General features: G+C 52.8%; 11 protein-coding genes across 11 annotated transcripts; 4 read left to right on the plus strand and 7 right to left on the minus strand.

Moving 5' to 3' along the window:
* Positions 1-51: 51 nt before the first annotated feature.
* Positions 52-477, minus strand: PG994_006359 (uncharacterized protein; the record flags this gene model as incomplete). The annotated part of the gene is made up of 1 exon (XM_066857768.1): positions 52-477. One exon carries the CDS (start codon positions 475-477, stop codon positions 52-54), a length of 426 nt encoding a protein of 141 aa, XP_066717037.1.
* Positions 478-1,431: 954 nt separating this feature from the next.
* On the minus strand, positions 1,432-3,945 carry PG994_006360 (uncharacterized protein; the record flags this gene model as incomplete). Its single annotated transcript, XM_066857769.1, has 5 exons — positions 1,432-2,332; positions 2,491-2,687; positions 2,752-3,162; positions 3,217-3,719; positions 3,783-3,945. The coding sequence occupies 5 exons, from the start codon at positions 3,943-3,945 to the stop codon at positions 1,432-1,434; spliced, it is 2,175 nt and encodes a 724-aa protein (XP_066717038.1).
* An 803-nt stretch (positions 3,946-4,748) lies between these two features.
* On the minus strand, positions 4,749-6,475 carry PG994_006361 (uncharacterized protein; the record flags this gene model as incomplete). Its single annotated transcript, XM_066857770.1, has 2 exons — positions 4,749-6,302; positions 6,449-6,475. 2 exons carry the CDS (start codon positions 6,473-6,475, stop codon positions 4,749-4,751), a joined length of 1,581 nt encoding a protein of 526 aa, XP_066717039.1.
* Positions 6,476-7,431: 956 nt separating this feature from the next.
* PG994_006362 (bZIP transcription factor) lies at positions 7,432-9,366 on the minus strand (the record flags this gene model as incomplete). The annotated part of the gene is made up of 5 exons (XM_066857771.1): positions 7,432-7,618; positions 7,679-7,988; positions 8,043-8,811; positions 8,888-9,069; positions 9,108-9,366. The coding sequence occupies 5 exons, from the start codon at positions 9,364-9,366 to the stop codon at positions 7,432-7,434; spliced, it is 1,707 nt and encodes a 568-aa protein (XP_066717040.1).
* Positions 9,367-12,378: 3,012 nt separating this feature from the next.
* Positions 12,379-13,846, plus strand: PG994_006363 (uncharacterized protein; the record flags this gene model as incomplete). Its single annotated transcript, XM_066857772.1, has 4 exons — positions 12,379-12,594; positions 12,673-13,041; positions 13,098-13,410; positions 13,464-13,846. The coding sequence occupies 4 exons, from the start codon at positions 12,379-12,381 to the stop codon at positions 13,844-13,846; spliced, it is 1,281 nt and encodes a 426-aa protein (XP_066717041.1).
* A 239-nt stretch (positions 13,847-14,085) lies between these two features.
* On the minus strand, positions 14,086-14,833 carry PG994_006364 (Pre-rRNA-processing protein TSR2-domain-containing protein; the record flags this gene model as incomplete). The annotated part of the gene is made up of 2 exons (XM_066857773.1): positions 14,086-14,699; positions 14,800-14,833. The coding sequence occupies 2 exons, from the start codon at positions 14,831-14,833 to the stop codon at positions 14,086-14,088; spliced, it is 648 nt and encodes a 215-aa protein (XP_066717042.1).
* Positions 14,834-15,721: 888 nt separating this feature from the next.
* On the plus strand, positions 15,722-18,826 carry PG994_006365 (lipase/esterase; the record flags this gene model as incomplete). Its single annotated transcript, XM_066857774.1, has 4 exons — positions 15,722-15,790; positions 16,032-17,072; positions 17,127-18,150; positions 18,207-18,826. The coding sequence occupies 4 exons, from the start codon at positions 15,722-15,724 to the stop codon at positions 18,824-18,826; spliced, it is 2,754 nt and encodes a 917-aa protein (XP_066717043.1).
* Positions 18,827-19,451: 625 nt separating this feature from the next.
* On the minus strand, positions 19,452-19,917 carry PG994_006366 (mitochondrial 54S ribosomal protein mL41; the record flags this gene model as incomplete). The annotated part of the gene is made up of 2 exons (XM_066857775.1): positions 19,452-19,574; positions 19,708-19,917. The coding sequence occupies 2 exons, from the start codon at positions 19,915-19,917 to the stop codon at positions 19,452-19,454; spliced, it is 333 nt and encodes a 110-aa protein (XP_066717044.1).
* Positions 19,918-20,380: 463 nt separating this feature from the next.
* PG994_006367 (uncharacterized protein) lies at positions 20,381-23,150 on the plus strand (the record flags this gene model as incomplete). The annotated part of the gene is given in 3 exon segments (XM_066857776.1): positions 20,381-21,602; positions 21,614-22,869; positions 22,968-23,150. The coding sequence occupies 3 exon segments, from the start codon at positions 20,381-20,383 to the stop codon at positions 23,148-23,150; spliced, it is 2,661 nt and encodes an 886-aa protein (XP_066717045.1).
* A 248-nt stretch (positions 23,151-23,398) lies between these two features.
* PG994_006368 (uncharacterized protein) lies at positions 23,399-24,076 on the minus strand (the record flags this gene model as incomplete). The annotated part of the gene is made up of 1 exon (XM_066857777.1): positions 23,399-24,076. One exon carries the CDS (start codon positions 24,074-24,076, stop codon positions 23,399-23,401), a length of 678 nt encoding a protein of 225 aa, XP_066717046.1.
* Positions 24,077-24,791: 715 nt separating this feature from the next.
* PG994_006369 (uncharacterized protein) lies at positions 24,792-25,319 on the plus strand (the record flags this gene model as incomplete). Its single annotated transcript, XM_066857778.1, has 1 exon — positions 24,792-25,319. The coding sequence occupies one exon, from the start codon at positions 24,792-24,794 to the stop codon at positions 25,317-25,319; it is 528 nt and encodes a 175-aa protein (XP_066717047.1).
* Positions 25,320-26,173: the final 854 nt, after the last annotated feature.

Genomic DNA, 26,173 nt, shown 5'->3' on the forward strand with positions numbered 1-26,173 from the left:
ACTTACGAGCTGGGGCCGTGGAACGTGTGGCAGGCACAATGCGCTTCTTGTTCAAGTACTTGGGGCAGTTTCCCAAGCTCTCCGTGACCTGGAAGGCCATCTGCAGGTCCGCGAGGGCGCCATCCTGAATCCCCCTCTTTCGTTTTCCTCGCCACCGGTCCCGCCCCCAAATAACGCACCCAGTACCGGGTCGAATCGCGCATCCACCGCGGCCCCGCGGACGCCCAGCACGCCCTGCGCGACGGGCCGGCAGAACCCGGCCTCGCCGCCCCAGATGGTGGTCCACGGCCGACCGTCGCGGTCCAGGGCGCCGAAGGCGACGAGGGGCGAGCTCTGCACGCGGTACCCGTACGAGGGCTCCAGGCCGTGGTAGGTGGGGTTGTCACGCGGTCGCTCACGGTCGCCGAGGAGGGTCTGATGGATCGCGCGCTCGCCGGCGTGCCATCCTGCTGCTCCGGACGCCACGGCTGTGGCCATGTCTTTCTCTGGTCCGGGCTCTTCGTCCAAAGAATAAAAGGGTTAGTAACTAGAGAAAACTGGATTGTGGGCTCCGAACAGTTCTGCTTGGTTTACAGCGTGTTTGTTCTAAGCTCGAGGAGGATGTGCCGAGGTAGAAGAATGCACCCAATAGATAGACGTTTATGACGGACTTAAGAAGAGAGAGTAGGCATAGCATCTGGCATGTTTCTGCACAGTCGGGACGGAAGGTATTATAAGAATCCCATCATCCGCCGATTCTTGTCTTTACCCATCTATCTTCGATGCTGCTTTAATACACACATGCAAGCATGATTTGTCATGCCTAGTACCGAAATACAGTTGCGCCCTTTCGTGAGATTATCGCAATTCACGGTGGGATGGATGTGGGATACATCCAAGCGTGGTAGTGCATTCGTCTAACGCCCTATGGAAAACAAGGACACCCACCCTATACCCCTATCGGCTAGCTTGCATCTAGATGATGCACGCCCTACCTATGCGGGGGATTCTGTGCCGCATTCGCCTCCGCTAGGCCGCTGGCGGCGTTTGCTCCGCACTTTCCCGTGCAGCAAAGGCCGAGTCCAACAACTGCTTTGTTCATAATCCCGCTCATCGTATCCGAAAGGCATAGCAAGCGTCTGTACTCGGGCTTCACTCGCGCGTGTTCTTGTATACCGTCCGATCATGAACGGCTGTGAGTTGGTACTATTTATCTTCATTACGTGCCAGCCAGAGAGAATGCCCACCAGCATTGATGTAGCTTGCATGTAAAAAACTCACAGGATTGGCGAACACAACATCAGGTGGCTATCATTTCGAACTCAACTAACTCGATGAGCATTAGCACCAGAGGCAACGACTCAAGCGACTATAATATGTAATCTGTACGGATGGATGCCACTGATCAGTGGTTTAGTCTTGCATACAGACAGGCACTGATAGCGAGATATCCTAATCTTGACCATATATCACATCCTTAGTCCGGCTCTCTGGCAACACGACCAACGACCCCATCTTATTCCCCTTCTCGATCACGCCCTCCAAAGTAGTATTCCGCGGCGCCCAGACCTTGAACCGGGCGCTCCAGCGGTCCGGCCACGCGGCCAGGAGCCGGATATCGTCGCCGACGAAGGTCTGGACGAGCTGCTCGTGCAGGCCGAGGGCGGCGGCGCCGTAGTGGTTGAAGTCGGGGGTCCAGTCGAAGTTGGGCCCCTTGAAGGCCGGGAACTTGCAGACGTCGCTGTCGTGGAACCGGTCCTCGGTCATGGCCGTCGCGTTGGCCGTGAGTCCCAGGCGCGCCAGCCAGATGACGTCCTGGTTCCACCCTTTGTTGCCGTGGCCCGCCTGCGTCTCCGTGTCGTACCGGTACGTGTTGACGGCGTGCATCAGATCCGGCCGGCCCAGGCCGTACTCGCCCCATGGGAACACCGGGTACAGCTGCGGCGTCTCGCTGTTCTGGATGCGCGTGTAGGCCAGGGCGGGCGCGATGCAGGTGTGGCCCTGCTGCTCGCGGAGGGGCGTCGGCGGCACCGTCGCCAGGTACCGCAGGTAGTGAGTCCGGTTCTCGATCTTGTACTGGTCGACGGCCAGGAGGTCTGTGATGAGCTTGCGCAGGCCTGATGTTGTCGATGATGGGTTGTATGACTCCTTGTATGTTTCGGCTGCCGATGCCGGGTAGAGGATCAGCGTCTCGTTGCCGTAGTACCCATCCAGCTGCCAAGGAGAGCGCTTGTTGGCTTCTTTGCGATAGTATTTGTCGAACCAAGCCAGCTGATACTCAATGAACTCCAAGTACGGGGTAACGTCCAAGCCTGTGTACATGTTTGCTTGTAAAATCATGTCGGCAAACTCGCTATATTGGTGTTAGTGAAGTGTTACACAGTAGTATGACTGATACTGCGGATTTTGATCCTTACTTGGCTGTTTCTTGAAGGTTGCTGAGCCACACGTTCCAGAGATCTCCGTCGGGGAAGAACGAAGGTCTCAGGAATGGGGTTCTCGTCATCATACCACTGAGCATGGTACTCAAAGACGTTGGAGAGCCCAGTGTTGTCGCCCTGCTCAAGAAAGTAGGCAGCATCGATGTCGTGGTAGTGCTGGCCCCTGATCAGAGCGTTGGGAGTGATCCGCTTGTAGAAGTCGAACTGGGCCTTCATCACATCAAAGTCGCCAGTCCGAAGGAGCGGCCAGTATAGCAATCTCTGATTCTGTGCCGTGAATGTCCCCGCCCCATCGTCGGTGGTCAGGGGTCCAGGCACGCGATGGGTTCACCAGGTACGGGTCGAATGTGAACAGGCCGCCGTTGAACTTCGTGGGCCACTCTCCAAAGGCGTTGCATCCCATCATGTACCGCCACAGCTGGTAGTTCTTGCCGACTTGAAAGCCTGGGTCCTCAGGGCCTGCGTCTTCGTTGATGATGATGTAGGAACGATCCCAGTACTCGTGCCACCAAGTCATGGAGTCATCCTGGGAATTGCTCATCGCACTACCGGCTATCCCTGTCAGCTGGGCCAGCCACTCATCATGAGTCGCTGTCTGATTTTGGTAGAGTGCAATGCCGATGTTGAACGATGTCTTCGGGGCAGGGGCTACCAAGTTCCAAGCCTTGAAGGTGGTGTTAACATAATGCCCTGATGTGACGTTTCCTGGTTCCAAGTCGGGAGAATGCACCCAGAGTCCAAACTACTTCCTGGTTAGTGGTCTGAAGCAATACTGGCCCGGAGATATTAAGTTTACCTCGTTGTTACGCATTGGATTGTACAGCTTATCCTTATAATCTTCCAGCTTCTGCTGGGCTACCTGGAAGTTCCACAGGTCAAGCTTCTCGTTACGATGGCTCATGAGAACGCCATCTTTGTGGAAGTTGACGGAATCTGCATAAATCGTGCCATTCGGAACTTTCGAGGTATACAGACCCCATGAGCCCTGGTTGCGCTCTTCGCCCACCATCTGCCGGTCCTGAAACCGCCAATTCTCATAAGCCAGGCTAACCGAGAGTGGCTGTGGGCTATCAACCTCAAGATGGATAACAGGGTTAAACACATCGACCCATATCTTGGCGGTGGTGTTATCTTTTCCAGTGTAGGTGACGTGACCATCGTTGATGGACAATCTTTGTTCGAAGAGGCCATCCCCAGAAAACGGGTTCGGGTCGAATGTGAGCCTCACACGTCCCAGTTTGAGGAGCGCATTGTTCTCATCGAAAGTACCACTCTTGGCAACGTAGAACAATATTGTTCCTGCTACAGTGTTAGAACCACAGCCGATAGTTCAAGTTGGCATTTTCGTCTTCTGGCACACACCATTTTCCGACCAGGTGTTGAGACCAATGTCACCACCCCCAACGGGCATAGAATCAGCTGAATGATTCAAGCCTGGGCGGTCCCATACGACATCATAGGTGGACGGCAACGTAATGGCGATGATGGGTGAGATAAGTAAGAAAAACAGCATAGACAAATTCATTGCCAACGCCATCCTGACTCACGGGACTCCGACTGAAGCTTGGGATGCCTACCAGCTTCGGTGTACAGGCAAAGGAAGGAGACTGTCCACCCTATGGCTACCCGTGGTACCCATTGAACCGTAATATACATATCGCCCAATGCAGTCCATTGCAACGACCAGCGGGGTATATGGTGCCATGGGCTTGGATCAACAATCATCACAACGGTCAAACCCGGTCCATTGCCCATATCGTTGTATGCTAGTCAGACCCCAATCCGGTCATTTCACCGGTACTCCGTCTGGCGGAAAAGGGCACCAAGCACTTCCATAGAGCAGAATAATGATAAGACAAGACTCACTATACCCCTTCAAGGCTGCCATGCCAATCAGCCTCCACTATTTCCCCCGCGGGGAAGGTGCAGATAGTCTATACGTATTCCGCCAATCTCCTCAGTTGACAGACTCCTTCCTTATTTTCGAACCCGTAATCTCGCGTTCTGGTCATGGTTGTATTGATTTAGGGCCGGCCTATGGCGTTTCGAATATACGAGCCATGTATGACCGTCAAGCTCGTATTATTCAAAACCGTGGTCTACATGATCTCGTAGAAGTAAACACTTTCTATCATGATCTTATAACCCTTCCCGCAGCCGCCCCATTAGAATCGCGCCAGGAAGAGGCCGTCTAACCGACTCTTTAAACGCCTTATGATGCCTGGTGTCTTTGCCGTTCCAACGTGTTTGCCGTTTTAACATCAATGTCTTCTATGCCTGTCTTCTTGCCTTCAAAAATAAAACACACAAGACGAGACCTATGCTCGACTAGCGCTTTCGACCAGTAACGAGAAACTGCCCCGTGAGGACTTCAACTTTCCAGCCATCGGCCAAGAGTGCCTTACACACGTTGGTCCGAAGTCTGGATTTTCCGTTACTGTTATGTCTCCCTATCCCAGTGACCACGGTAAACCCGTCCCGGGCTTTTCGGGCTCTATCTTCCCCTAGGCGCTCCCACCATTTCCGTACACACTGCAGAGCAATGCTTACGCCGTCTTGCACTGTGAGACCATGAAGGTCGATCTTATCGGCCGTACTGTTCTGTTCGACAAGGTAGCCTGCTTCGATGCTAGCTGCGCTGCGTTGAGCGCCCGCTTGTTCTCGGGCTCGTTCCGAGTAGTAACCGGCGGCCAACCTGAACAACGGATCGCTCCGGCCCTTCCTGAAAGCCGCAGCCGCAGAGCTGTACGAATGATCACGCATTGCGGCTAAACTCTGTGAGCTTGCCGTGGCAGACTTCAAGTTGCCCGGGAAACTTCCAGTCAGAGGGGTCGTCTGGCCGGTCGGACTAACGGGCTTTATTCTCAAGTCGATCACACCGTTGCTCGAAACGAGTTCGCCATCGGCCGCCGAGGACGCAACCGAGTAAGAAATGTCATACTTGAGATACTCGGGTTTCTCAAAGTAGCTGGCCAGGATCCCGACGATATCCTCAGCGTAACCCCGTGTCGGTGTGAGCTCTATGATGGGAGGGAAATGCTCTGCGGGTATCCATGAATACTTCTTCTTGAGTTGATCTTCAAACGCAGACAGCTGTGGCCCAAAGTTGGGCTGAATACCGAGAGCAAGATAGTTATCGATAATTTGAATGACAGAAGCTCCCATAGATTCGCCACGATGATGATAAATGGCTGAGACATCGGATTCGGGCTGAGTAAACCGTTCAGACAAGTATTCGATATTCTGGGCATGGTGCAGTTGAGTATCCAAATTGGCCACGTTCAGACTTGCGCCCTCACCCGAAGAGGTCGGCGAGCTGGGGCTCGAGCTTTTCCCTTCCGGAGCTCGAACGCCTCCCTTCTTTTTCTTGCCCTTCCGCTTGCGCTGGGGAACAGTCTCATCTGGAGTGTAGAAACCATCAACCCCCTTAACACGCTGACCAGTCTGCTCCAGCCACTCTATGTTCAGTAAATGGTCGATGGCGAGGCTAGCGTCGCCTTTATTCTTCTTCAGGGCCAACCTCACGTCCACGGGCTTGAGCGAGGTGAACATGGACAGAAGCTGTTCCTCTTTTTCTGCGTCTTTCAACCCATCGAAAACGCCGACACGAAATGTTTCCGATGCATCAAGGGTAGATGCCTTGGAGGAAGAAGCCGAAAATAGACTTTGAGCCTGCGAGCTCTCCGTGGTAGTAGTGAGCCCGTCACTGCTCTTGACGTCGCTTCCGGTGACACCGGCCGCAGCCTCATCTGTGTCATCCAAGTTGAGTTTGTTGATGTCAACAACCTCATCAGCACCAATGCCACTGGGGTTGAAGCCGGTGGCCTCCTCTGCTTCGACATCGCGTGATATGCTGAGGAGGATGTCCCGAGCTAGTTGGAACTGCTCTGGGTCGTTAAGATGGAAATCACTACATATTGACAAAATAGTGGACTCATCAAGAAGCGAGCATAATTCATCCTGTGTTTTGACTCGGCTTAGTAAAGTGGACGAAAGGCAAGAGGTAATACATGAGTCGGCAAACATACAACCAACTTGTTAGTTGGATCCTCCATGTCTTTAGTATGTACAGTAACTTGGTCTTGACAGCCAACGCCGGCGAAAAGGTCGTGACAGGAAGGTCTCAGCTTGGATGGGTGTTTGTTGGCTTTTTACATATACGCAGGGATTCAGAGTGAGAGATACGGGCGAAATCATTGTCAAGGAAATGATGCAGCGTACTCGAACAGTTTGTGAGGTGAGGAGGAAAATCAATCGACTTGTCAACCGATTTGCACGAGGACAGAAGAAAGTGATGCATGGAAATAATGTGGTGGTAATGCCTAAGCCAATCGTCAATTGGATGCTGCTGGTCTCCGGTCGTCTCCACCTTGGCCTTCAGTCGACGGGATTTGGCTGGAAATTTGAATGATGCGTCAGGCAAGGATCTCCGCTGACCTTTTCTTTTAGCAGGTCAGGTGGGGGGAGGCTAGGCCAGCTGGACAAGCCTAAGCCGCCCGAGGAACATGCCATCCTCGGTGCATAGAGCGCATTCATTGACACAACGTCACCAAGTGCTGGGGCGCAATCTTAAACATTTCGTCAGTATACTCATCATTCATATCCTATAGCTATTCTACTAATCTGCAACCCTATTATGTAGAGCTTTCAGAATTCCAACCTGCACACCACCAAACATGTTCCAAGAGAACAGAGAGTAGAGTCTCACCCCTACATAAGAAGTAGGTATAGTAAGTAGTCCCAGCGCCGTTTGTATACCCTCCCAATGAAAGGAAAACCGTCAATTCAGATTCTGAGCACCTGGCTAACCTGACCCATGGACTTCAGTTCAGATATACTCCGTCTTTTCCACTAATCATCACAACTTGGCCGACAAATAAATAACCCCTTGGACGCCTGCCAACAACCCAGTTGACACGAAACCAGATCTCCGTAAAAATGCGTGGTATCTTTTTTTTCCCACTCGAACAATTCAAAGTGTCCCGACGTCGAAGAAACCGCGAAGCAACAATCAATTCCCGTTCCCGGGACATTGAGATTCGTCACCGCCGAGATGTTTCTTCATGACTGCTTTGAAGTCAGTCTCGTCGACAACTGCTCCGGTACCGCCGCATTTGGCCTTCTTCTGGAGATCCGAGCAGAGCCCGTCAAGGTCAATGTCACCGGACTGCACCTTCGGGCAGTTTTGTAGTTTTTCCCTGTTTCGCGTTAGCTCGGCATCTATCATGGTATGGTGCATTCGCAGTGGCGTTACTAACCAGATGTTGGTGCACGTCATAAGTTTGCCATTTTCAGTCGTAACGATGGTATCCTCGTCTTCCTTCCTGGCATCAATCTCGGCACAGATGTTCTTCTTCGGGACCTTGGGGCTTGGCGCCATGTTGTAGGGCGTGATAAAGTCCGCATCAAAGGCATCGTTGAAGAAGCTGTCATCAAAAGTGGTGTTGGCCAAGATGTTGTCCTGCGGCTCGCGGTAGTCTCCAAACAGCTGCGGATCGAATTGCCCACCATTCTGATTGGCCAACCAGTCGAAGTTGCTGAAGTCAAACGACCCAAAACCACCCACATCTGTGAATCTATGTCAGTACTCTAGCTTTTCAACATCTTCCTTGGGATACTCACGATTGCCATTATCGACGGCGAGCGCAGGTTGTTCCTCTCCGATAGTAGTCAGCGTGTCCACAGGCTTGAAGCCAAGAGGTGACTGTGTGAATGGCTCAGGTGAGGTGCCGCATGACGAACTGGGCCCACCATTCGAGTGCGATGACGAGGGGGAGGTCGATGCAGTGCCGCCAATGCTGTAGCTGGCCGAGTCCAGACTTGTCCTTGACGCATTGCCGCCAACCTCGTAAGGTGACTGGTTTGAGTTGCTAGAATACTTGGACGTTGCGTCTTTGGGCTGACTTGTCGAGTTCTCGCGGCTCTTGGTCGAGGACGGAGTAGCTTGATCCTGTGTAGAAGGAGAGGACTGCCCAGCGTAACCATTCGCCGTAGTTGACGATGTCGAAGTAGTCCTCTTTGGGGCTTTGCTACCAGTGGTAGGACTGGTCACTTCCGAGGGGCCAGGAAGCAGACCAAACTTAGGAAATTCAAATTGGAAATTGACATCGTTCATGGTATTCACGAGACCTGCCCCGAAAACCTCATGCTGGTGATGCTTAGGGGATGTTCCACTTGACAGGCGAGGAGTGGGAGCCACGGCCACCCTCTTCTTGTACTCGTTCAACTCCATGGTCATCTTCTCCACTTGGGCACGAAGCTGGGAGTTCTCGTTGTTCGTAGTTGCGGAGGCTTCCTCAAGTTCTTTTACTTTGGTTTCGAGATCCTTCAGATGCTGCTCCTTGCGTTCACGAAAGGCACGCTGAGCGGCACGGTTTTGCGCTTTCCTTTTCTGATTTTTTTGTTAGACTAGGGAATACTATGGAAAGAGAGAAGAGAGCTTTTGAGTTGTATTGCGGGCTACTCACTGAACTCGGCTCATTGGTAAGCGGCTTGCGGCCAGGCTTCTTGGGAACTTTGCCCTCGCTTTCACGTCTCTTATTCCCATTCTCTTCTCTATCACCTTCATCCTCGTCCGGGTAGCTTCTCTTCTCCGCACTATCATTCTCCGGGCTTGTAACCTTGGAACTATCATTGGAGTCCCGGGGGACTGATTGGGCAAGTCTCCAATCATCTGCCCAGAAGCACCGTTGGCGAAGTCAAAGTCGAAGCTGCTGTCTGGGCCAGAGCCAAAGTCGTAGTCGTAGTCCTGATATGGACTTTCCTGCACACTATCTGCCTTGGACGGACCGTTCTGATTCAAGGCAGTAGGCGACACGGATAAAGCATTAGTTGGGGGCGAGCCATTGGCCGGTTGGTTCGACGTAAGCGCACGATACAACAGGCTCTGCTGCTGCGGGGTGAGAATGAAATTGTGAGGCAAGCCCTGGGTACTGGTGGAGGCCATTGCTATAGTCGGTATTCGGCCGGAAGGCTTCTCAGATCAACTCGATACAGCAAAAAAATGGTTATATCAGATGACGGGCAGTTTGGATTTCCCCTTGTCGGAGGAAGCAAATAGACAAGGTGATCTGACGGGTGGCAGTCCGTGTTGCTTATGTTGGGTAATGGTAGCGCACTAAGTGTGGCAGACGGGCGCGATAGAAACTATTCCTCCGCAGCCTATACAAGCGGTCAGAAGAAGCTAATGCGTGTAGGCAATTCCAAGACTATGACGAGATTTGTCGATGTCGTGGAGGTTACGTAGTTGTAGGAGGCACGGTTGGATGTGGAAAGTCGCCTCTAGGGGTCCGCAGTGAAAGGTGGTGGTAGTGGTGGAGGGAGAAGGTCGGAAGTGGGTATGTAAGACGATTGATGGTGAGTCTTTCTGCCTGATTCTCTGGCAACAAGTGTATATCAATCGGTTCAATATGCCTTTAGCTCACCTCTCACTGCTGCCACGCCCCTGCTTGGTTCAGAAGGGGGTGTCAATCTGGACAGGTGGTAAAAAGCCTTTGACAGAGAACAAACAACAGCAACAATATGGAGAGAATCGGATCGAATTGCACACGTTATGGATGGGACAGGGACTGGAATCTAACGGGAGAGTTGATCCAGTGACGGAAGAAATTGAGAGAGGGGGCCAGAAGGCAAGGTCCGTTTCTGATTTCTAAGCGACTTGCATTAAAAAGAGTCACCGTGACAGTGAGAGGCTGGTGTGGCCCATACATACTAAATGAGAGACGGCGCAAGCTCCTAGTGCTTACAGCCTGCAGAACCTGGCTCACCACTCACCTCACTGACCAACCCCTGTCGCCCATTGCCCGTCTTCTATGCAAGGTTTCCTTTTGCCCTGAGGTCCCCTCAAAGGCGGTCGGCCGCCGGTGCAACAACTTTCCCATCGGAATCTTCGGCGTAATACCGCTCGGGGATATCGGCTATTGGCCGCTTTCCCTTACGATAAGATAGGTAAAGTAGATTTGATCTCCCGTTGCCAGTTCCACCCCCACTCTCTTAATAAGTACCATAGGACTTTACTTTTGAACCCCTCAGCCCCTCATTTGAACTTGGGGATCAAAACCCGAGAACGCCCTTTGAATTGCATGCAGTAGATCGATACTACGGAACGTTGTCGGAAGGAGGTGCCAGCAGTGCATACGCTCTGATGATCCTGTTCTAGACCACCTTCAATTCGTATTTTGCCACTATCTCTCAGTACAAATGTACGTGTTATACCTCTCTATACAAAGGCAGGCGCCCTGTCACCCCTGAGGCTTTATATACATACAGTACTGTAGGTCACTCCATGGAGTGTGGAGCGGACAGTTGATCGCCCAAAGTCGAGTCCTCCTGAATCCGCCCACCGTCTGACCGACTATGTTACTTGGAGACCTTGTAGTACAGGCCTCACCTCAAATCGCCATAGTTGACTCTCCAGTGACCAACAATAACAGCCTGCTGCATCTGACGGCATGCATTGAGGCAGGTGGTATCCGTACCGGTTTTGGGGATAAGCGCTTAACCTTACACATTACCCCCTGAAAGTTTGTTTAAATCGCATCCTTGTGCGAGAGCCCTTGTACAGGTATTTCATACGTCTGCAATACCTCTATCGTGCTGAAACGTATAACAGTCGGCGTGATTTTACGGTGGTATTTCCTCGATATTTTTATGTTTTAAATAGGATGTCGATGTACTTCCTACACAAAGATGGCCTGTCGATACTTCGTCTGAAGTCCGAAACGGTGTCCATCAATTAACAAACTTTCAGAGGGTAACGTGTACTGTCTTTGCTCGAATGATCGGCATGATAGCTCCGTGCAGCCTATTTCAACAGCTGGGGACTCGGAGTTATTAGCAAACCCCGAAGGGCGAGCCTCTGAGGTTGACTCGGGTTCAACCCGAGTAAGAAATAGGTACTCGGCCAAAAGCATGCCTTGCCCAGATCTACTGTCGTCACTTTCTAGGTTAGCTAACTGAATACATAGCTGAATCTTGCGAGGCAATGAATGGTCTGGAGCCTCTTGGCCTAGTATTCGCAGTCATTATTCTGGACCCTCCTCAAGTCTAACAGGTAAAACACAAACTGGGCGGGCTACCACTACATCATGTTTACGAATACACAAGCATGACGCAGACTCAATGAGACTTGCAAAGCTTACAATGCACCTGGTGTATGATGAATGTGACGCTTATACGGAGTACCTAGGTAGGATATCGTATCTCGACGCAAAGAATACCTACCTACCTAGGCTATTGCTACTTACTAGTTCACGACAGACATAACCTTATTAAATACCTCTATCCAGATTTGAGGATCCCCAACACAGATATAGCCGGATATGAATGACATTCAGGGCGTCGTTTATATTTCCGATCTGCAGCTGATATACGGGCTACTGGTTGCATCACAGCTGCTCATTTACGTTGGGATGACCGCTACGTTAGGTAGGCACGTCCCGCACTTCCTCAGAGATGCTGCATCGGCAAGTCCCTACCGACCTCCATATATTTGGTCGAATGATACAGTCAAGGTAAAATTTACGCAAGAAAATGTCTATATATTTGGAAAATATGCAGTATCCAATAGATCCAATCTAGGAGGGCGCTATTGAGCAATGGAATTCAGCAGATTCAGCAGATGGATATCAATTATTGAATGCTCCAGCCCACGAGGCGAGAGGAGGTGCCAGGTGCGCTTTCTTAACCCACAAGCAGCAGAGGCGCTTCCCCGTAATTGGCATGGCGTAGGAAGCCTTAGCGACCCTGACACTGAGCCAAAGGAGGCCATGCAAAAGCGACAATAGTGGATACGAGGATAGCCAACCCTTGAGACTACCCCCCCCTATCAATCGTTTCTTCTCGTTCGATTGCATCAGCCGCGTGACAGCTTTAATCCGACTGCGAGACTCTGCTCGTTATCCACCGACGCCCATTTTATATCTCGAGAGCCTCTTTGAACGCCTTACCGTTCGTCGCGATGGATCTGCAATACGATCACATCGCCGAGGAGGCCCTGCGTGATAATGCCCAGCCGTCGTCGTCGTCTTCGTCCGATGACAAGAAGCCTGAGCAGCAGCAGCCGCAGCAGCCGCAGCACACCTTGAACGAAGATTTACAGGAAGCCTACAAAGCCATCTCCACGAGCGCGTGGGGCTCTAGACTCGGAGGCTTCCTTGGAAATGTGGTCAAGCAGGTACGTCACCGCCGGACTCCCTTCTCGGGGCTGAGAGCTCGTCACTGACAGGCCCCCCGCTCTTTGCAACTTATCTAGGTCGAGCCCGTATACAGGGAAGCATCGCAAGAACTGACCTCACTCGGCGTCGATGCCGCCCGTGGCGCCGCCGATCTCCGAACCTCTCTCATCAACCGCACGCGGTCGCTGTCCGTTGTCACGGGCCAACCCGCCGAGGACGAAGCGTCGGCGGCGAACAAAGACGCCAAGGACAAGGAGGCCGATGCGACACCTACCGATACCAGGGACATGAGCTCCGAGCAGGCCATCAAGGAGAACGAATCGCTCATCGCGAGGTTGAAGGCCGAAGGCGCCAAGCGGCTCAAGGACATCCAGCAGGCCGAAGACGCTGCCGACGAAGCCCTGCTCAAGTTCGGTGCCAACCTCCGCGACTTCCTCAAGGAAGCTGTTAGCATCACACCCGCCACCGCCAACGGACAGGAAACAACACGGTGCTCTTCGAGAGCAAGGACGCTTCGGGCAAGCGGGTTATCCACACCTCGAGATACGATGCGCAGCTGCACGTCATTCACACCACCACCGACAGTTTTACAAAGGACCCTACAAGTACGGAGTTCACTCCCTGGGGCCAGGATTTCGACGCCGAGAAGAAGACCGAAGATATCAGCAGTGACCTCGCTAAGTACCCCGAACTCCGAGCGACTATGGAGAAGCTGGTACCGGACCAGGTGCCCTACGCAGATTTCTGGAAGAGATACTATTTCCTCAGGCACAGCATTGAAACGGCCGAGGCACGCCGCCGCGATCTACTAAAGGGTACGTATTTGTACATGATTCGTCAATTTTTGGTATCCTAACACTGTAACTAGCTGCTTCCGCGGAGGAGGAGGTGGGCTGGGACGAAGACTCGGAAGAGGAGTCCTCTGAAGAGGAATCCTCGGATGACGAGTCAACTGCGCCCAGCAAGTCTACCAATAAGCCCCCGAGACCAGCCTCGACCGAATCATCTACGACTATTCACCCGCCAGCCGGTAAAGTGGCAAACAAGGACCTCCTTAAGCCATCCGAACCCCGCAAATCGAACGATGAGAAGTCGCAGGCAGACAGTGATACCAGCTATGATGTCGTTGGAGCAGCTTCGGGCAACCCTAGTCAAGCCCCCAATAGCCCCAAGGAACCGCGCAAGGCGGACGATAGTAGCGAGGAAGAGGACAGCGAGGAAGAGGATAGTGACGAAGAGGACTGGGAGTAGAGCTCCTAGTCTGGAAACACTCGTAGCTCGGTATTCTGGCTTATGACCTTATTTTGACACGTTTATATGGTATATGGCGTCGGGGAGTGACATCAGGTCCGGTTGGTGGGTTGAAGTAGGATAGTGGCGCGGTAGCTCTCTGTATATCCTTCACACAGCACCGTCACGTAATTTTGGTCGAGAACAAGTTCTTAGCTGCAGCTTATTGTCGCAATTGAGGATTTCTTGCTTTCAGAAGCTCATCGCTTCTTCTTCGAGACCTTGGTGAATCCGTCCTCGTCAATTTCGGGCTGTGGTTTCTCTTTTGGTGCTGTCGAGACCAATGCTGGGGCTTCGTCCATGTTGGTATCCTCCCCGTCCTCTTCCGAGTCGTCCTCTTCCGAGTCGGTTTCCTGGTCCTGCTCCGGTCCTTGTTGCACGGCGACCTTCTGGCCCTTCTTGCTCACCCATCGCTGTCGCAATTGCTCGACCTCTTCGATTGTCGCGTGCTGGCTCTTGATACACGCAGCGCGCAGGCCGACAATCTGCTGGGTGACCTCGTAGCTCGAGTCGTCGTCCACGACGACGGTGAACTCGTCCTCCATAACCTGCAGCAGGCGACCCTCGACGTCTTCGAGGTCGGGCTCCTCGAGCTCGGCGGGCTTCTTCTTCTTGTCACCGTGGGCCGTCTCGAACTCGGCCAGCTTGACGAAGTCCGGGAACAGCTCAATCATGGCGCCCACAAACCAGGCGCGCACGTCCTTGGGGTCGTCGCCGGCGTTCTCGCTCCATTTGTTTTGCACGGCCAGGGTCAGGGCGGGCCAGAGGTTGAGGGAGAGGGCGACGGCTTGCTCGAAGTTCTCTTGCCGTGTTTCTGCTCACGGAAAATAAATAAGGGCACTTGTCAGCAAAACACGTTTCGCCGTCTTCGTATCTTGATTCAGGAAGAAAAGCAAAATGGAGATTATACTTACCAGGCGTTGCCGGTGTGGACTGAGACGAGGCCATATTTGCGATCGCTAGGGTTGGTGCTCTGAATGCGCTGTGATGGAGGGGCTCTGGATCGCGGGGCAGTAAAGACTCGAGTGTTGCGGTTCTCAAATTTTGTGTTTCCTGCCGCCGGTCACCGCTAGCGAGGTACCACTGGGTTGGAAGTCGGTGCAATGTGGGGTTGTGGGCGGCAGCCAGAGTCCGCAGTAATCTCCAGCACTAAGATTCGCCAAGGCTCCGTCTGGCATCGCAATTAAGAGAGTTGCCCCTTTCAGATGGCACGTCTCTAAAATTACAGGCCGGTGGAGTACTCGGCCGTGATGTCGGGTCTTTGTCCTTATTATCTTGTGTACTCGTCGCTATCAAATCATTGCTTATATCTACGTATGTACCAAGAATAAAACATCCTGCCATTCATTTAGTATCTACAATACCTAGACAATAGATCTGATCTGCGCATACCGTGGTAGGGCCTCCTATTGGCAGAGGAAGCGACCAAATCAATTAAGCGAACGAACAACTAGTGATGGCTGGTCCTACCTGACTAGTACCAAGACAGCTTCCTCTGGTTCCCCCGATATTGCACCTAATATTTAAAATGACATCACCTCTGCCCTGGGCGCTGGGGTGCCATTCCGGCGGAAACTCCCCAAGTCTTGGGCCTCGAGTATGGTCGCATCGAGACCTAGACCCTTTGATTTGGCCTAGGCTATGTGGTCCATCTTTCGTTGCTCCTTGTTTCGTCTGATTTGGGCGACTGGTCCCATTTTCTCCTGAGATGTCGCGACTCTCTCTTTAACCTTTGGACCCTCCAAGAGCTCCCGTACCTCCTTCTCTTTTGTTGTCCTACCTACTCTAACCGGCGCGTTGCTACATCGTGTCGCTGTCGCCGCCCAATCAGCAAACATGCCTCTCACCACTGCGACGGTTGGCATGGCCGTGACGCCGACAGTCCTCTCGACTTTCTTGTCTCATGTACGTTGTCTTCGCTGGTGTACCCGCATATCTGGCCCAATTTTATCCTTTGTGTACCTATTCTCTGTAGTTGTGGCCTAAGATGCGCAGAAGCCAAGAGATATCGGGAATGGCTAGTCTGTCATACCTGGCCCCCATAAGGCGAATACTTATCGGGCGATCTCTGCTGTAGCTTGTATCTCTCGATACTTCAAGTGTCTATCGAGGCTCCTTGGCTGACTTGTATCACTTGCGTTTGCAGTACCTTAATCGGAAACCCCTTAAGCAACGACCGACTGCCCACCTGTCCTATGACGAGGGTTTGCATCTTATACGATCATTTCTGGCATATGCATCGCAACATACTGTCGAGGAGCTCCAAGCCTTTACGGCGCAATGGGTACCACACCCGCAATGGGTCAAGGTCGACGAAGTCGAGATTCCTCAGGAGAAAATTGAAGAAGCTGCTGTTGCCATTACCAATCAGTTAGGTCCCGATGGCATCAGACAGGTTGGCGGAACAAAATGGTGGCAATGGCGCAAAATGGAAAGCCCTCTGTCTGCTGAATGGATTGAGATGAAGTCGGACTATAACGAGCGCAAGAAGAATGAGGATCCCGGCAAAAGAGTCATGCTCTATGTCCACGGCGGTGCTTACTTCTTTGGCTCTGTAGACGAGCATCGCTATCAGATGCAACGACATGCCAGGAAACTGAAGGCGCGAGTGTTTGCGCCAAAGTATCGCTTGTCGCCACAATACCCCTTTCCATGTGGCCTCCATGACTGCTTGGCAGCGTATATGTACTTGCTCACACTCCAAGATCCCAGCACGATCATCTTCGCTGGCGATTCCGCAGGTGGTGGCATGGTTATGAGCATGCTTATCACACTGCGAGACCGCGGCCTTCCCCTTCCAGCGGGCGCTGTTCTCATCAGCCCCTGGGTTGATCTGACACACTCGTTTCCGAGTGTCGCCATGGAGTCCCCTTTCGATTATATTCCTCAGCACGGTTTTCATCACAAGCCCTCCAAGGCTTGGCCCCCCTTGAACCCTGAAGAGCGTGCCCTTCTTAAGGAACAAGTTGTAAAGCAAGCCAAGTCGGGCCACAATAAGACGAAAAAGTCAGCTTCAGTTGAGACGAATGGCGTTCCCGAGGACGTTGGTCATCTTGATGGTCTAAGGACGCAAGCGAACGGGGAGGCAGTTGGTGGTTCTGCTCTACCAGACGATGTCGACCCACCACCAGTTTACCTTTCCATTGAGATCGATGGAAAGATTGTTGAACTGAAGGAACAAATCCAGGTATGCTTTCATGTTCTGCCCTCATATTCCAAGCACATTTCTGACCATACTTAGATGTACACCACCAATAATCTGCTATCGCATCCACTTGTGAGCCCAGTCATGCAGCCTACGCTTGGCGGCCTACCGCCATTACTCATCATGGTGGGAGGTGGTGAGGTTCTTCGTGACGAACAAATATATCTCGCTCACAAGTGCGCCAATCCCGAGAAATACGCGCCCCGTGATGAACTCCTGAATGCCGCTGCGAGAGAGCAGCTGTCGCGTTTTAAGCCGACAGATGTACAGCTTCAAGTGTGGGATGACCTGTGCCACGTTGCGCCTACTCTTAGTTTTACGCGCCCGGCAAAGTTCATGTACCGGTCTATCGCTCAGTTTGGTGCCTGGGCTCTCGCAAGAGCCCAAAAAACAGAGATTGACATCCTTGACGATGACGATATCTCGTTCATTACTAATTCTGGTTCCGACAGTGATGGTGATAAGGTCCCCACCAGGACAGAAACCGAGGCGGGCGAAACGTCCAATGGTCCAGCTGTTGGAAAAGCTGGTGATGAATTACCACCCTTCAAGCATCACATGATCCGGCAGAGGGTGAGTCGCCACGGCGGAATCAGACCACTTGAGGCTGAAGAGGACCTACCAGCTTGTAAGGTGAACGTCAATGATGTTGGTATCATTAAGGAAGGGCCGGTGCGGAAGTGGCTCGAGACCCGCGGGCAATGGGACAACCGCTTCTCATCGACCAAAACCAAAATTCACAAAGGCCGGCTCAAGGAGTTGATCGTTGGCTACGAGACCTTCGATGGTGAACTACCGCCGCCCAGCGCTCTTGCTGGTCGTAGGAAGAAGGGCGATGAGTATGCTGGGCGCAAAAGACGCAAGAGCATGGGTCTTGCCTTGTGGTCTCTATGGGGATCCAAGCATGACGAAATGACAAAGAACCGGGAGCAGGTGGCAGACAAGGTTCCGGATACCAAGGTCGCCACTAAGGATGAGGGTAGCGGTGCTCGTTCCCATTCGGAATTGAAAGATCAAGAGGAGGTGACCGCTATGAGGAAGAACCTTGCATCTAGTCGGAGTACGTCGAGACGCCGTATGGTGCGCTACAATAGCCAGGACTCAACGGATGACCAGGAAGCCGCTACCGCTCTCGACTCCCTGATGGCAAAACGCACTGCTGGGCAACAGCCCGGAGAAGGCGAGAGCGCTTCTGGGAACAGACTTCTTACCCTGACTACGCACCGGCCCCTGCGACTGGCGCCACAGGAAAACGACCGATGGTAGAAGGCATCGCGGTACCTTTCAGTATCCATAAGGAAGCGGAAACCGCGAGCATGATCACCCTTACATCCAATGTGGACGGCCAATTATCCCGGGTTGCTAGTCCGCGACCAATGAGTCTTGAGGTGGCGTCTACTACAAGTATCGCAGCTATAAAGAGTGTTGCGAGCGAAGAGGCTCGGTCCCAACCGTCAAAGTCGGAGTACGAGCTTCCCCGATCGATGAGCCCGAAAGTAGCTGCCGTCGATGATATGGAAGAGGGCGAGCCCGTTACTGCCGGGACTCCCCGTGCGACCAGTCCAGCCACCCCGGCTGCTACCAGCGCGGAGCCCACGCCTCTCGTAGAGAAGGCCGGTAATGGTTTGAGATCAATGGCGCCGGCCATGGCCGGCGGTGGCGCCACACCTCAACAGGAGCGGCCGCATCTGGAGTCGTTTATCACTGCTCAGGAAGATCTGCCCAAAGCCCAGTAGTACAGGCGGTTGTAGTGAGTCCGTAATGCACAGCAGGGGAGGCCGAGAAAGATAGGAGGGGACTCAAATGTAATAATAGGAAAGGATTGGGAAGGAGTAAACGTGTCGATACCCCATTCGGTTCAAGATTTCCACCTAAGATTGTACTGCGTATATCATCCTAGTAATAGCCTGTCGTTCGAATTATAGTTACTTTGTCAATCTCGTCAAGATGGATGGTCCGCAGACCACGGTCATGGTAATATGAAGATTCGTTAGTCCACTGTGACCTTGAGTATACCGTAAATACTGTTGTGAGACCATAGAGATATGCGTTGTTGAGAGACGTGTTTCTACAAGTTGATATACATATAATTCATATGAATACAAGAGTCGTGAATTCCCCCTGTACTTCTCCGTAGATCAGTAGGGCCTCTCCCACGACAGAACATCTGTATATGTTCCCAGGGGGAGCATGACTTGAGTTGAGGGCCCCCTATACTGCCACCATAGCCATCTTTGCTTCTAGCAAAACAGCTATGTTGGTATCATGGCCGGTCTATCCAGTTCTGAGCTGCTACGGCTGGTGTGCTGAAGTCCGTTGGTCATTGAAGTCGTCGCTTTCACCACGGTAATTTGTGTCCGTCTAGTCCAGACCATTCTGCTCCTTCCATCGCTCGAGGTAGAACTGAGGACTCTTGGGACCCTTTGCATAGCCGCTGTACTCGCCGCGAGTCGCCTCCACCCTGCGGGTGACGAACGGGCTCAACTATTGCGCAAACTCGAATTAGCATGCCTCCGAATTCATTCATTCTCTCTTTCTCCGCACTGCGCAATTCAAGCGATCGTATCTCCGCTCGTTCACTCCAGTTGTCTTCCCCGTGCCTTCATGTATTCCTTACCTTGAACAAGTCGAGCCCCGGAGGCACCACGTACGTCCGCACCTTCTGCCAATCGATCACATAGCCTCCGAACTTGGTGTGGTGACCCATCGAGCCCGTTCTCGTACCCTTGTAGAAGCCCTTGTTGGCGTCCTTGGTTGTCAGCGGCAGCTTGCGGAACGCCTTCGCATACCGGAAAACCTGTCTGGGTTTGCTGCCGCGCGGTTTCATATTGTCGGATGTGTGGGGGGTTGATTGCCGGTTCAGGAGATGGAGGTGGTGGTGTTATGTCGAGACCGCATCAACGGGTGCGCGTGCATCGATTTCTTTCGGAACCGGCAACGACGAAGAATTGAATTGATGACTGACAGGGGTGGGTCGGCCGTCGGCCTTTCGAATCTCTGATGGCTAATCGATAGTGGCTTAGAGTGGAGACACAGGGATGGAGGGGTCCATTTACAGTGGGAAAGCTACAAACTTCCACCCCACCCACAGCCGGCAGAAAAAAAGTTGGGAGACCGCCTAAAAGTTCCTGGTCTGCGTATACTCAATGTAGTACAACAGCTCGACATTCGACTGGCAATTACGACGACGACGAGCAGCAAACTCAAAGTCAATCATCCTGCGCTCTGACGTCTATCGGATTGTTTCTGGTTCTCGTTACCACAAAGTGGAAAGACCTACTTAGTACACTATGGGAGGTCGCGAAGCCCATGGCCGGCCTTTGATGGCCGCCGGGCCCACCAAGGGTGCTGGTAACAAGAGACCCAGGTCCAAGGCCAAGTCGAGAACCACGGCCATGAATGCGTTCGCTATTGCATCCGACCACCATGCCGAACGAACCAAGCGGACTCCCCGGAACAGGGGGCTCGACGTCGACTTTGGGCCAGGCAAGGCTGTAGAAAACGACGAAGACGACGACGAAGATGATGACGACGAAGACGAGAGGCCGCGGAAAGTGCGCCGCGCTACCCGCGACGAAGACGGCCAGGCAATCGAGTACGGGAGCGACAGCAGCGGCAACGAGTGGAGAGTCGGCGTCACCGGCAATGAGGATGACGATTCGGAGATCGAGTCGGATGAGGCGTTCGGCGAAAGCGACGAAGAACGATTCGATGGGTACGCGTTCGGCGGAAGCAAGGCAAAGGCCTGCAAGAAGAAGGGAGAGGAGGAGGAGGATGGCAGCGACGATGAGTCTCTTGGCTCGGACGCAATCGATCTTGCGCAAGCTCTGGATATGTCCATGTCCGACGATGACGGTCCGGAGGGCGAGGCGGCAGATGACGATTCTGACGAGGACTCCGGTTCTGATGAAAGCGAATCTGGTCAGGATTCATCCGAGGATGAGGAAGACGACGATATCGATGGGGCCGGCGTCAAAGACTTCGTTTCGAAATTTGCTGGAGTCGCGCAAGACGACGATGACGAGGAGCCGGTAGTAGCTCAAACCAAGTCCAAGATCGACCTGAAGGACCTCGGCCTCACTGGTATCAATGACCCCCAATTGAAACAGTCCGTCAGGCTTTTGACCAAGGAGAAGCGATCAAGCAAACCACAGAAACTGGATGTGCCTCTGGCTCGGAGAGCTCAAGGCCGCCTAGACCGCGCCGTTGCTTACGAGCAGACCAACAAGATGCTCGATCGCTGGACTGAAACAGTGAAACAAAACCGGCGTGCAGACCATCTCATGTTTCCTTTGGCTCAGAACGAGACTGGCCTGGCAAAGCTCGACAATACGCAAATCCACCCGATAAACCAGAAGGCGGCCACCAACGAGCTAGAGCAGACGATTCTGGGTATAATGGAACAGAGTGGTCTGGGCCCGAGCGCAGAGAAGGGTCAATCGAATCTGACAGACGACGACGAAGAACGACGAGCTCTCGCAAGGCAAAATATCATTGAACGCCGCAAAGAACGTGAACTCAAGTCCGAGAGGACAAGAGGGCCAAGCGCCTGAAGAAGATCAAGTCGAAGACATTCCACCGTATTCACAGGAAGCAACGCGAGAAGGACGACATGAAGGAACACGAGGTCAGAGTTGCCGCTGGTGAGATCGACTCGGAAGAGGAGAGGGAAGCCCAAGAGCGACAACGTGCTACAGAAAGAATGGGAGCTCGGCATAGAGAAAGCAAGTGGGCCAAAATGGCCAACAAAAATGGCCGTGCTGCATGGGACGAGGATGTACGGACGGGTATCGCCGATATGGCGCGGCGAAACGAGGAGCTGCGTCGCCGTGTCGATGGGCGACCTACCAAGGGAAGCGATGACGACGATGACTCGGACTACTCGGCAGACTCGGAGGAGGGTGACGACCGAAAGCGCATCCTGCGGGAACTCGAAGCTGCCGAAAATGCCACCGACGGGCCTGGGTCTAAACTCATGAACATGGCCTTCATGCAGAAGAGCGAAGCGGTAAAGAAAAAGGCGAACGATGAGTTGACTAAACAAATACTCAAACAGCTCCGGGAAGAAGATGGCTCAGATCACGACTCTGATGCTTCTGAACCTGAAGGTGTGGTTGGCAGGAAGACATTCGGTGGCCCTGTTACAGATGCCGACGGTAACACTATCACCGCCATGAAAAAGAGAAAGGAGAAGAAGCCAAGGCAAGAGGAAGTTGCAGAGGCGCTCGGGAAGATTCTTTCTGAAAAGAACGACGCAGCCGCGCACGTAGCAACTTCTGCAACTCGAGAACAGGTCATCAAACCCACCCAAGGTGCGTGGTCTGCTGCTCCAGTCGAGAAAGTTTCCAAGAAGCAAAAGAAGGGCAAAGCAAATTCGGGCGCCGATGTGCTGGATCTCGACGCTAGTGCCGTTGTTCGTGCTCCTGAACCCGACAACAAGGCTCGGCCAAAGCCTGCAACGACCAAGCAGCGAACCACCATGGCCGGTGATGACGATGCGTCCGACGACGGTGAAAACCATATGCCAATCCGCTTCACCGAGCAAGAGCTTCTCGACAAAGCATTCGGCGGTCTTGATGTGGTCGCGGACTTTGAAGAAGAAAAGCACGTGCTCCAGGATGAACAAGACGAGAAGACCATCGACAAGACCATGCCAGGCTGGGGCAGTTGGGTTGGTGAGGGCGTCTCGAAGCGGGAGCAGAAGCGCCACCAGGGACGGTTCTTAGAGAAGCAGGCCGGCGTGAAGAAGACAGACCGCAAGGACAATAAGCTCAAGAACGTCATCATCAACGAGAAACGCACGAAAAAGGCAAGCTCTTCCTCCCCATGCTGTCGGAGATCCCACCAGAAGGCAATAATACTGACCGCAAGTAACAGAATGACAAATATCTCGCTTCTCATCTGCCGCATACCTACGAGAACCAGATGCAGTACGAACGATCTCTCCGCCTGCCTATGGGTCCGGAATGGGTCACCAAGCAGACGTTCCAGGCGGCGACGAAGCCTCGGGTCATGCTCAAGCAGGGTGTCATTGCGCCTATGTCTCGGCCGGAGCACTAGGTGTAGAATTAGACATTGCATTTTAAAACGGAAATGCATGAGCGTGGCATATAGACCAGCTACAATAGATTCTGCACTACTTGGCTACTTATATGGACTGAGTAGTCATCACTATCAACAAGCAATTTCGGGATGATGTGATCTGTTTTCTTTGTAACAACTCGAGATGATGCCTGATTTGTACGACTGCAAGGAAGTCAATTGAGGTAAGTTCGGGGCCTACGTGGTGGTGATGATACAGAACATGACTACTTTTCGGTACACCAGGTAGGGCTGGTCGAATGTTTACCCATCGGGCACTCCATCTTCCTAAGCTGCCACTCCACGAGGGTTCCCCCACAGTCCATACTCCCCTTCGTCCCCACGCGATCATAATCACCATCAGCGCTTTTGGCATGGCGGTCCAGCGACTCCCGCACCAGGTTCTTCACATCGTCGTTGCCCACCTCGACTGTGAGCTTCTTGCCGCCATGGTCCTTGGGCGGGTGCCAGCCCGTCACCACGAAGACGCACTTGCTCGCCTCGGCGTGGATCCAGGGCTGCTTCGGCGGAGAGGGCCCCGCGTCCTCCAGCGTCCAGTTGCTGAAGTACAGCCAAGTAGAGCCCAGCGGCCGCAGGAGTAAGTCGCAGTTGTCCTTGCTCGGCAGCGGTGCGCCGCCGGCGTCCTTGGCTGGGTCGAGGTCCGCGACGGCGGGCGGCTTGGTCTTGCAGAGGGTGAGGTGCTTGGTGTGGGGATCTGGGGGTGCTGGGCGCCACTGCGGGACGTGCCGGTTGTCGTTGTCGAGCCATTCTTTGGCGATGGGGATGTGCTCTTCGTTGTCCTTGGTATCGTCGTCGGCGCGGGCTTGGATCCTCTCCGGGTGGGCGTGGGAGAATGGTAGGAAAAGGGCGGTGGCTATCACGGAGTATGTAATGATGATCTTCATCTTGATATGTATCTATAGTGTATCTATAATAGGGAAGCGGGAAATAGAAGCTCGCGGGCCATCGGTGGCTTTTATTGCCAGTAGGCATCTCCTCCCAGGTTTCAGATAGTTCACTTTGGATTAGTCTTTGGATCCCAGGTTTATTCAAGTCATAATGACCAAACTGGTACGGAAGCGAGCGGATGATGGTTGCTATAGCGTCATGCGACTAGCTGCCCCTTTGTAGTGGTGGTGCTTGCTAGGAACGCTCTTGATGCATACCTAGTGATGTAACAACCATGGCCATTGTCCCAAACTAGGAATATCCTTCATAGCTAAGTATCGTAGCAGCCCCTAATTTAATACACGACTTTTCGTTCAGTTCCATTGTTGACGGTTTGCTGTTGGCCGGCAAGCTTATCGAGTACACCTAGTTCTCTTTGTCTTCCTCCCAATCACTACTGGCTACACCCCAACATTTGTCAGGGGGTAGCCTGACACGACGAGCAAGGATATTTGTGAGCAAGAAAGGAATAGAAAAGATGGTAGATCAGAACAAGGAAGGCGAACTGGTAGTGCTATGTGATACGAGAGCCTTTTGCTTCCATATAAGCAAGCAACGCCTCCTGTGGGATAGAAAAAGTGTACTAATAGCAACCACAGTGAATACTGTCTTGTAGCCCTTATAAAATCCTCCTCACTGCAAAATCGGCAACACAGCTAGCTACCTACAACCATGAAATTGCATCTGGCCTTCATATACGCTTGGCTTTTCACTGCCTCGTCAGCCCTTATGGGCGATGAACTCGACAAAAATGTCTTAGTCCACGAGGGCTATACCCATAATGGCAAGGACTACCGGGCCGGGCCTAAGGTCACCACATGTGACGATCCCACAAATCTGGCAGACGGCCCTCGTCCTCCGGATGCAGAGTCGGCACAAGGGAAAGACTGCAACACCATCCTGAACTGGATCGATACCCATTGGGCCGGCCATGGGAATTGGGCCATCACCAAGCCTACTAATCTCGACGGTATCGTGCGGTCAAACAGCTGCTTCGTAGACATATCTCAACAGGCTAGCTCGAAGTACAAGAGGCTCGTGTTTGGCAGCGAGGACCTGAAGAACATCATCCTACAAAAGAACGGGACATCATATTCGGCTACTGGGTGGCACAATGGTAGTATGAAGTGCGGCGATGCGATGATCGACTACAAACTGTATGGGCGGCCCAAACCAAAGCGCCGAGAAGTCAGGCGGTGACAAACGGGTACATTTCATGCTGGTCAGTTCCTCGTGGAGGTCATAGGGGTGGCTCAGGAGTGGTAGCAACGACGCATATGGGATCAGGCGTATCACAACGACCGAGATAGCCAACCCTGCCCGTAGTAGCGAATACAGTTTATTCCTTGCTTTTATTTCAGTGACAACCAAGATCTACCTAGATAATCCGCAGAGCTGTTGAGATCGTGTGCCGATATCAGAGTTACGATCGAAACGGACACGTCCGTTGCCTTCCATGTATCAAGCACACTTGAATTGGTTGCTAGGCCGAGTAGAAACAGCTGCACTAAGCTTAGGAGTCCTAGGTATGGTAGATGGTCACCCACCAGGCAACCGCCTTCCAGGTACCCAAGCTCCCCTTGATAAGGCAGAATAACTCACTGTTCTTTCACCAGCAAGCAGTTGCCATTACACGCATCATCCATATGGTGTAATGGTAGTGAGGTCTTCCACCAACAGAAAAGAAAAACCACTGATCCCAGAAAAGACACCACGTTCGAATCCCACCCAAAGTAACAGAAAACAGGAGACCAATGTCCTCCCTCCGACTGCTCCGGACCGTGATGGAAAAGCGTAAACAACTAAATACCCGGAAGACAACCGCCGATGCCACAGTGGTCATCGGCCTGTCTATGGGTTAGGCAATGTGCCTGACCCAGAAGGGGGCGTGACAGTCTGGTGTGCTGTGTCGGTCCTAGTAGACCGTGGTGCTTGCGCCCGGTTTACTTTTGCATCTGCTAAGTGCCCCTCCCTCCTCTTCTTCCCTTGACCATATCTTTTTTAATGATCATCCTGCTACATCTTACCCAGTTCTTCATCAAGTTTAGCTAGCT

This window comes from Apiospora phragmitis (assembly GCF_038363925.1).
Source record: "Apiospora phragmitis strain CBS 135458 chromosome Unknown utg000006l:1.0-5683423.0:1.0-5690449.0, whole genome shotgun sequence".
Lineage (NCBI taxonomy): Eukaryota > Fungi > Ascomycota > Sordariomycetes > Amphisphaeriales > Apiosporaceae > Apiospora > Apiospora phragmitis.